General features: G+C 35.7%; 1 protein-coding gene across 1 annotated transcript; it reads right to left on the reverse strand.

The window, feature by feature from the left end:
- Positions 1–1,192: 1,192 nt before the first annotated feature.
- Positions 1,193–10,590, reverse strand: LOC107785708 (serine/threonine-protein kinase PBS1). Its single transcript, XM_075230863.1, has 5 exons — positions 10,114–10,590; positions 8,973–9,175; positions 4,265–4,454; positions 2,244–2,635; positions 1,193–2,115 (listed from the first exon to the last, which is right to left on the reverse strand). The coding sequence occupies exons 1-5, from the start codon at positions 10,226–10,228 to the stop codon at positions 1,666–1,668; spliced, it is 1,350 nt and encodes a 449-aa protein (XP_075086964.1). The 5' UTR covers positions 10,229–10,590; the 3' UTR covers positions 1,193–1,665.
- Between the last annotated feature and the right edge of the window lie 590 nt (positions 10,591–11,180).

The raw sequence follows: 11,180 nt of genomic DNA on the forward strand, positions 1-11,180 counted from the left end.
TACTAAAGTTCTAACTTTGCCATCTATTATTCTTAAGGTTTTGCGTCTTGTTATTTAATTCCTGAATTGAGTTTTTTTGCCTAAATTAAAAGAATAACTACAATAGAATATACGAGCATTTCTCGCCTAAAATGATCGACTACAAAAAAAAAAAAATAATTAGCAAAGGAACCATTAGGCATGCTGCCTAGTGGCTAATATATATATATATATATATATATATATATATATATATATATATATATATATATATAACAATCTCAAATAGGATCCATGTCTTACAGCCTGATCAACTACTACTACATGAAATAAACTACTATAAGCTAGAAATATGTCAATAACAACTAAGCTAGTTATTACATAAGCAGCAGATGAGTACTTCAAGAGGACAATGGTGTATGTAACTTCACAAGCCAAGCGCAAACACCCCACAGTAGCACCTATAATTCTCTCGCCATGCGCCGGGGTTTGCATTTCAAAGGACAAGGCAAATATCCAACTACACCGATCCTTAGAAACCATCCAATAAACTCTGAATGTATGTGTGCAGCATGTAGCCTTCATTCTTGATGTCGTGAAGTAAAAACCTTGAACTCTTCTCAAGAGATATGCAACTGTCTTGACCATCAATTCCAGCTTGTTACTCCTGTTCGACTACAAAATTACAATTAGTCATGCCCAGGCTTCTTCTTTTTTTTTTCCAAACATTGAAATTTTATTAATATAAAAATTATTGTTATAAAAATAAAATACTTTATTTAAAAGAAGATGAGCGTACTTTTTTCTAAAATAATGTTAAAATCTACTACTTTATTTTCTTGGTAATTATCTACTACTTTATTAATCATGGTTAAAGCTATTGTTTAGTTAAGTCAACATGGACCTTTGATATTTCAATTGAACTAGTGTCAGAGATCTAAAGAGGAACTTAGGGGAATGGAGAGAGTAAAAAATGGAGTGGAGTTTGGTCCCATGTTAATATATGTATTACTCCCTCCTCCATTTTTGTTACTTAGACTTGGATTTTGTGATAATACTTGTGTTTTCAGAAATCAATAAGAAAAGGAGCACAGGACTAAAACCAACCACGCGGACTAATTAGTACAAAGCCCTGAAACAAAAGATGCAATCTAGCACTAGCTGAGAATGAATATGCTTTCAAGTATTCATCGCGACCACAAACTGAGACATAGAGAAAGTTTCTGCCATAAAACACATAAAGATTAGCGTATATAACATGTTACACTCAAGATTACAGACAGTAAATGATCCTTTTGGTGCGGGAAAAGACAGAGCTAAACACTTAACCACAACTTGAGACGTTACTCTCAAATTTGAAATACGTCCTCTATTTGCTCTCTTCCCGTTTGTCCTCTTATGTTCCAGAAAACAATTGGATAAAAGGTCAATGAAAAAGAAAGTACACCCAATTTTATAAAATAAAATAAAAAAGAAGAGGTGGCCCCAGCAGTTCCCTTGTAGCTCCATCACACTCTTAACTGAGATAGTAGAAATTTCAACATTTCAATTTTTACAGGCATCGAGTGAACGAACTACGAGCTCAGATCAAGACTACCGTTTTCAACGGTTACAGCAAACCCAGCTAGCAGGGGAATGAGTCGGAGGGAATCTGGATCCTGGAACATTGGAACATTTGATGACTGACTATCCATTAGTGCCATCAAAACTGCCTTGCGCATTTTGTCTTCTCTTTTCTCTCCAATTTTCGCCCCACATTTTAGCCTCCGCAACTGCTCTTTCTCGGTCCAAATCCCTGTTTAACATCCTTGCTGTTTCCCTTGGGGAATCCTCCTTCTCAGATCCTCCATCCAAGTCCGGCCATTTCCGTCCTGATCCTCCTCCTCCAGCCCCATCTTCATTCCTACATATTCTCCCACCTCTATCATCTTTATTTCTCTTATCATCTACCTGATTTGCTAGATAAGAAAGGGCAGTAACCACATCCCCTATTAGAGGACGAGCAGGAGCCTGTTCTTGGATACACATGGACGCCACAGCTAAAGCTTGGTATAGACCTCTCATTGGAAATTGTCCTTGCAGCCTTGGATCTGCTAATTTTGCAAACTTCCTACGATCATTAAACAGTGGCCTAGCCTGGATGTACGATCACAATACAAAGGATAATCAATCATACAATTTGATAGCTGAGAGCATGTTATTTTCACATAAAGAGATGGACTCAATAATCTTTTAAAGGAAAGGAAAGACATAAAGTAGATTACCCATGCGACAAGGTTTTGCTCTCCCTGAGGCATGGTGCTGTCAATAGCCTTACGCCCAGTGATAAGCTCCAAGAAGACAACCCCAAAACTATAGACATCAGATTTTACAGTCAATTGTCCAGTCATGGCATACTCAGGGGCACAGTAACCATAAGTTCCCATGACCCTTGTGGACACATGTGACTTGTCTCCAGTAGGACCAAGTTTTGCAAGCCCAAAATCTGAAAGCTTCGGGAAAAAATTTTCCTCGAGCAATATGTTGGATGACTTGAAGTCCCTATAAATAACAGGAGGGTTTGCCTTATCATGAAGGTACTCCAAACCTTTTGCTGCACCAGCTGCTATCTTCATTCTCGTGTTCCAATCTAGTGGCTCTTTATCAGGAGGGAGATCTGCACTACGCTTATTCACATGAGATCACTAAAGAATACTAAGTCTAGAGCCACAAAATTCTGCAGTACAGGATTGATCATAAGAAAAAACTAATGAAACAGGTAACAAACAAGATGTAAGCTGAAAACATGCAATCAACAATATGCCTGAGAGATCACTAACTAATACAATCGCAAAGCAATGAGAGCTCTTGGAACCATCATCGTATTAAGGACCCATGGAATAATTAGCTTCTATTCTTCTTCCCCTTTGTCCTTAAATTATCTGTGCTGTGTATGGCAAAATTTATACAACACTCATTGACTCTTCTGATTAAATTGCGGGCGTGTCAGATAATAGCATGGAAAGAATGGCAGGTGGGCTTCCGGCAATTGGGGACTGGCAGGGAAACAACAAGGCAGCATTAATAATGAAAAGTTTTGGAGTTTCAAGGTATAGTACGAAAATCTAAGTGAGTAGAGAAACAATTATAACCAGAGTTAATTTGTACAAACAAAAAGAATATCATAGTTGAGATGAATTAACATACAACACCACTGATTTTGAATGTGTGAACCATTCTTAAGATGAATGCTGTCATGGCAGTATAAGTCAAATTCTGGTGGGACAAGAAACAATACATCAATGGCAGCCATGGCAATTCAAATCTAATTCCATGTGCGAGGAACCATATACTGGAGTCATAACATAGCATCATCAAAGGCATAAGTATTGGTTACTCTTGATAACACAGTACTACATGCATAGATGTCGGCAGATAAGATGCAAAAGCAATGAGCACAAAACAGGTCTAGCCATCCTCATGAAATCAACTGGATGCTTCTTGTGATCTCATGGAAAAGATTCCTCAAATGAAAACTCTGGTACTGGCTGCCTGAATGCCTGCGAAATATGGTTTCTTCCATGCAAGTTATCATTATCTTTTTCACTAAAAGGGAACTCTGCAAACTTTTGATCAGATTTAGACTTTTTATATAGTACCTCACACTGTTTACTAGAAATTCCCTTAGTTTTTGCTTACTCTGTTGCTAGGAACACCGCGCTGTATTCAAGTACAATTCCTTCCCTTAGCTGCTTAATAGCATTAGCGATATAGTTCCTTTCTTTGAGTTTTTATTTATTTATGTTTATTGGAATTAGTTCTTCCTTGGTTCCATCTTTGCCAAAGATGGACAAGTTTTATCTGTGTGCTAAATAAATCACAAGCACATTAAGAACTTCAAGTTGAAGTGCAAATTTGCAGTTTGAATTCCTGTCGCTTTCATGCAATCATTTGAAATGCAAAGCTGAACATAAACTGTAGTTTGCAAAATCACATATGCATCACAAAAGCAATAACCTTATTACTCTCTCCGGTTCCCAAAAAATAGCATTATTACTATCCTGATTGTCAAACAATTTTTCTTTGACCAATATTTTTTAATCAAATTTTTTTTTTAATTAAAATAAGTGTTATTCACGTACTTCGTTAAAGTTCATATATAGGAATCCCACCATTCTTTTTTGGGACAGACGAAGTAATATGTATACAATTTCTTGCTGCATTTTATTGGGGTATAAACCATTTGCTACATAAAAATAGAAGAAATATAGATCATAGAAACAGAATGCCATGCAAAATAGGTTACCATGAAGGTGATCCTCTAGTGATCCCAAAGGCATGAACTCGTAGACAAGAAGCCTCTGGTCCCCGTCAGCACAATAACCAATTAAGTTCACCAAGTTAGGATGATGAAGAAGACTAAGCATAAGCACCTCCACTAAAAATTCTCTATTACCCTGAAGCCCATTCCTATCCAATTGCTTTACTGCAACAACCTGGGAAGATCAACCAACTATCATCAGACATAGTTAACTGAAGTTTACAGCAACAACCTGGGAAGATCAAGTATGTATACATAATTGCTGAATATAACATAAATTCAAGATTTTGGTGAATGAAACCTTGACAATGATTAGAGAACAGAAAGGTTTGATTTTGGACTTAACAAGCTGAAAGATGGTACTTATAGTATTTAACTCCATAGAGTCAAATGAGATGAATATCTTATCTCCTTTCTGATCCTCTCAGAATGTTCAATTATTCACAACTAATGGCACATGTTGGACATGGCATGACATATCATCTAACTATGTAAACCACTAAACCATTAATCGCTTATTATTTCTGTCATGCAGCATTTTCTGAGTTTCTTCACAGAAATTATCATATGAATTAAGAAAAGTAATTTAAGATTATGATAATGCCTTGCTTGAACATTTAAGCATGAAATTTACCTCTTTTTCTACATACACTAATTAGCAGTGCTCCAAAATTCTAGAATCGGAAAATATTTTCTCGGAAATATTTTCTTGAAAAATAAGTGATTTTCTTATTTCTTTTTTGGTGTTTGGTTAGCCAGCAGAAAATAATTTTAGAAAAATATATAATCTAGGCAAACATTATGGGAGACGAAACAAGTGAGGGTGAGGGAGGAGTGGGCCGGTGGGGGTTCGGGTTTGTGGCCAAGGTCGGTGGTCGAGATCGGGGTTCAAGGTCGGGGGTTGGGGTTGGGGTCGGGATTGGGTTTCAGGGCGGGGGTCAAGATTGGGATTTAGGGTCGAGTTTTCGAAGTCGTGTCCGACATTGAGGGTCGGGGCAGGGGTGGCGAGGGTATGGATTGGGGGGGTGATGGTGGGGTGGTTGAAAGAGATCCTACTTTTTATAGGGAAGTCATTTTCTATTAATTAGAGGAAAATGAGTTGTTAAGTAAAATGTTCTCCAAAACATTTAAGTCAACCAAACATGAAAAAAGGAAAACATTTTTCAGAAAATATTTTCCTTCGTACCAAACACACCCAATATGTAAAACTACAAGGATTAAAAAAAAAAAAAAAGGCAGCCCGATGCACAAAGTATTCTGCATTCACGCAAAGTCGGGGGAAGAGCCGCACCCCAAGGGGTATTTCAAGTATTATTTTATAAATTATACTCCCTCTATTTTAATTTGTTTGAACTTTTTTGGAGTACGAGGGTCAAATTGATTAATATTCAGTGTGAATTCAGGCAAAGATTCTTTAAGTTTTTTGAAATAAAATTTACATATGTAGAAACTATATAAAAGTACTATAAGTCACAATAGTGAACAATTCAAAATATTTAAAAACTATTTGCAAAAAACATGGTCAAACAAAACCTTTTTTGACTCCCTAAATAATAATAGGTTCATTCTTTTTGAAACGGATAGAGTAATATTTATCGAACTCTATGATAATGCCTTGCTAGTTGCTTCAACCCTTAGATATAAATTTACCTATACTGCTAAGATACTCTGATTGGCAATACTCCTCACAACGTTAAGAGAAATGGTAACAAAAATGCTGTATAATTACAAGGGAAGTTTCAAGTGATAGCAATCTCTTCTTAAATGTCTATGATGAAGTTGACATGACTGTAATATGAAGGAATACATCTAGAAAAGTTAGCACAGTTTGTTAATAATTGACATTAACTCGAGCTTGCTTTATACAGACTTATTGGTTTCTCCTTGAAGTATAACCAAAAGCCCTCAGACTGAAGCTTTTGATGTAGTAGTACTTGTGAGTAGAATATGATGAGTTGATTCTTGGTTGTAGGTTGTAGAAAATAAAATGCCTTGAAGAACCATAGTGAGTGTAAGCTACAGATTATGTATACCTATATCGTTTTTCCTTTTGCCTTTTTTTTTTCCTTAAGATATAATAACCTAGCATTTCAGCAAATCACAACCCAAATTAAACATAATGTTCATCCCCACCAAAGTTAAATGACTCTGTCCCTGAGCAGACTAAAGGGAGACCAGCAATGGAACTCCAGCAGATTTCGTTATGGCAAGAATAAGCATCATAAATGTCCTGCACTACCATTGATTTTCTGTGTTCTACTTTTAAAAAAAAAATAAAAAGAGTGAGAGATCTTTTTACTGGTTTAATTTTAGCCAGACACGGAGGCTATGCACAGTGTACTTTTAGGGTTATTTAATGCCCACAGGCCACACGGTGATTGAGGTGAGTGTTCTGCAAATTTTTAGTTTCAGACAAGAAAATAGAAAAAGAAAACCAAATTGGATAAAAGAAACAGCTAACTGAACATTAGACAGATAAAATAGGTGCAAATTCTGACATCAATACAGACAACTTGGTTCTCTTGCTTCTATCTATCTCTCTTCGTTTCCTAATCCATTACCTCTTATGTTCTGCCTGTTGGAAATAGTAAAATGTTTTAACTGTCTAGGTTCATATGCCTTTTGAGTTATCAAGGTGTGTCTTTTGAGTCATCCTACAAATGTTTATTACTTATGGTTCACGTAACTAGGAGTTCAAGGATTGATGTAGTAGTTATACTATATATATGTGAGTCCTAATTGCTCGAACCTGGGCGCTGGTCTAATATGGGTGCAGATCTAAAGCTCGGATCCTTCATGATCTAAATCTTAAGATTCGGGGTACGGAATCAGGTACAGATTCAGATGCGGGGATTCGACTATATATAAAAATAGAGATATAAAAGCATCCCCTAAATTATGAGACATTATGTGGAAGACTTACATGTAGTTTGTAGAATGCCGTAACTCAATCTTTTATTCTCAAGTTGTTGGTAGCCCTCTAGAAATCTCCAGTAGCTTTTGTCTTGAGAAATCAAAATGCCAAATCTTATCTCTAATTTCTCCATAGTTTTTGGTCAGAGTACCTAATGTTGATTGACCAGATCCGGTACGTATCCCACACCCATACTAGTTTCAGTGTTCTTACTAGATTTCTTGTTTGATAATTTCCCATCTTGGTGGGAAGGAGATAAGGATATCTCGTCTTAACAATGAATCAAATGAAAGTGAAAGAAATCGAATTTCACACCTTTTTCCTTTTCTGACGAACCAATCATTCCCTGAAAAAATCTTACTCTTCCTTATTATTTCTATTTTTTGTATTTATTACTTTTTTTTATTTATAAATAAAAAAGAAAATTCTAAATAAAATTCGAAATACTAAATAATATATACTAAAATAATAGAGCTAAATTCAATTGAAATAATTCCGAAACGGGTGCGGCACCACAAATGAAGAATCTGCGCAACTTAGTGTGAGTCTAGTGTGTTGTTTCGTAAAACCGAAGTCCTTTAGAATGATACTATTGTGCTTTAAGTTTCTCTCCCTTTTCCATCCTTTTTGTGCCTTATGATGTCACGTAGAGCTCACATCACATTATATTCCAACAAGTGGTATCAACGCGTTTGTATGATCCTAGAAGCTGAAAAGGCCAAAAAAATGGGCAACCTCCGTTGAAGGTGCTTCTTCGGGTTTGAGTTGAGAGGGCTATTTGAAGATAAGAGAAAATCTTTCAGGTTTGAGAACCCGTCTTGAATGATTTCACAAGACACGAAACAAAAGAAGATAGAGAAATCTTCCTTGAGTTTTGCTTGCAATAACTAAAGGTTAGAAGAATATGGAGAGTGAATTGCCAGCACATGAGACTATTCAGTTTAGATCAATTCAGGAAAAATTTATGGAGAAGTTGAAATTATGAATGTGAATTGTTTTGTCCAAATCACCAACCTAGTTTCTTTCAAGGATCATCATTGAATGCAAATTTGGAAGGCGTACAGAACGAGGATGCTGAAAATGAAGCTAAAATAAAGCGATTGAACAGATGAAAAGACATTTCAAAATTGAGGGGAAATGTTGGAAATAGTATACTTAAATGTTTAAGTGCCTGGTTTGAGTTGTCCAATGTGTGTCTCGTTTGAGTCATCCTATAATATTTACTCTATCTGTCCCAATTTATGTGATGGTATTTCCTTTTTAGTTTGACCCATAAATAATGACATCTTTCTATATTTAGAAACAATGTAACTTTAAACTTTTCATTTTGCGCTTAATAAGATAATTTAGAGTTATACAAATATCCATAATTTTTTCTAGGCCACAAGTTACAAAAGTTTTTCTTTCTTTCTTAAACTCTGTATCCAGTCAAACACCGTCACATAAATTGGAAGTATTAGGTACGGTTCATGTGATTAGGAGTTCAATGGTTGATGTAGTATATATGTATATATGTATGTATTCCAGCATTGTCAACGTCAGAACTACCAGAAGTCCAGAACAAGGAAATCTTAAATAATTGTAGACTGGAGGTCATTTTATGTGGCTCCTCTTCCTACTTTGAAGCGCATTGTAACAACTGCTGCTATAAGAATCGCCTATGCTAGAATGCGGCCTTCATACTGCTACCCAGAACCCTCTAATCCCAAGGAATAAGGGTGTCGCCTGGTTGCATGATAATCTGGGAGAACTAAAAGACCAAGCCTCAACAGGAATTACCTGACCGCTAGGTAGTCGCCCTTTATACACACGTCCAAACCCTCCTTCACCTATAAAAGATTCTGGCCTGAAGTTACTTGTAGCAGCTGCAAGCTCACGGAAAGTGAATGTGTGTGCAGCTATCTGAACGTCAGGTGCATCCTTTAGCCCCAAAAACTCTCTCTTCGAACCATTGATACTTCTTGTTTTCAGTCTGTCTGCTCCTGTAAATAAAACAGTGGAGATCCATAACTACCAGGAAAGATCTTAATTATGCCATGTGAAGAGAAAAGGGAAAAATTCAAATAGACCTTTGGAGTCCAAATTCTATTCCAAAGTCAGAAGAGGATACTTTCCCGTTTCACTATGGAGGAACTCATGAAAGATTTAATCTTAAGTCCAGTTCAAGATTGACACGAAACAGAGACCCTCCCCACTAATCAACCAGATCAAATTAGAACCATAATCCCCTATCTCATTTCCACTGTTGAAAAGGTAAAGAAGGAGGCATCACCCCCTTTTGTTTCTAACGAATTTCCATCTGAAAACCTTGGACATCTAATCAAATTCAGCAGAAATACATAATTACTTCATTGGATAAGTCAAATCGGCCTTTGGTTTAAATTTTATCCCCCAAGTCAGAAGAGGATACTTTCTTATATCACTATGGAGTACCTCATAAAAGATTGATGTCAAGTCCAGTTCAAGATTGACACCAACAAATTCAATACCAAACAGAGAGACCCTTCCCAATAAAACCAGATCAAATTAGAACCAAAATCCCCCATCTCATTCCACTATTGAAATGGTATCACCTTTTTTTTCTTTTTTACGAATTTCCATCTGGAAATATTGGACTTGTACATCAAATTCAGCAGAAATACTTAATTGGATAAATCAAATACAGCAAAAGAAAAATTCAATCTTGATCAAAGACTGAGTAGAAAACAATAGGCACCCAGTGAGCAACACCCAAAATAGAGCCAAAACAAATCAATCTTGATCAAGGAAATACTTAATTACTTTACTGATAAAACTCAAATAAAAATAAAAAAAAATCATTCTTGATCAAAAACAGAGCTGAATTAGGCACCCAAGTGAACAACACCCAGATCAGATTAAGACAATAAACATAGTTTACATAGAAAGAGATAACACCAACCTGAAGATAACCTGGATATATTTGAAGGAGCCGTCAGATGGACTTCCTTGCGATCATCTCTCTGAGGATTCAGCTTCTCCTCTTCCTTTGAATCAAAACAGGAGAAGCAACCCATTTAAATATTAACCCTCCAAGATCCAATCTTTTCCAAAATCCTCCTCTTTGAATAACAACAATATTATCTCACTCAATCAATTTTTCTCATGTTCTTGAGCTCAATCTATGGATTTATTTTCAAGAAAGTTACTATATAATCTCAATAGAAAGGATATATCTGTAATCTACCTATCTGATCAGCAAGAACTTCAAGAAAATTAAAGTTTCAAGATCGATGGGGGGAAGGGATAGTTTCCAGATTGTTTTTGGGGGAGGGAAGATTAATGGAAGTATAGCGCGTAGAGATAATTGCTAGTGTAGAGTTGTGACAGAGTTGTAGCCGGCTTTTCAATCCGCTACAATTGTGCAAGTGTGCAAATGCTCTAAAGATATTATTTTTATATATTTCCCACTAACTGTATGCATTCTAAGTAAATTCTCCCAAAAACCACCTTTGACCAAAACTGTAATCTCTCTTTCACACTAGTGGTAGTTGGCCCGTGCTAACCCAATCCAAAACTTGAACTATATAATTAAAGTTATCTCTGTTAAAAACATTTACATTGTTTTGTGAAAATGTAAAGTTTGGGACACTAATTAATACTTCCTCATGTTTACTTTAATTAATTTTTTTCTTTTTTTATAGTCCATAATATTTATTTTTTTAGATATCAAGAAGGGATTGATTTATTTTTTTTCATAATTGGCCTTGGAATAAAAAGCCTAGGAATATTTATTATATTTTCAATGAATGAATTAAGGTTAATATGATCATATTGTTAATTAATGCTAAAAGGCAAATTTCATAATATATAAAAATAACTAAAAATTAAATTAAAGTAGACCGGAGGAGTATGTGATTTTCGTGACATATAAACAACTTCAATTACCTGCTTTTCCTTATTAATTATCTCAACCCTTTTGAGTAACCCCAAATATAAGTGAATACTACCTCCATTTTAATATGATCA

Source organism: Nicotiana tabacum, chromosome 15 (assembly GCF_000715075.1).
Source record: "Nicotiana tabacum cultivar K326 chromosome 15, ASM71507v2, whole genome shotgun sequence".
NCBI lineage: Eukaryota > Viridiplantae > Streptophyta > Magnoliopsida > Solanales > Solanaceae > Nicotiana > Nicotiana tabacum.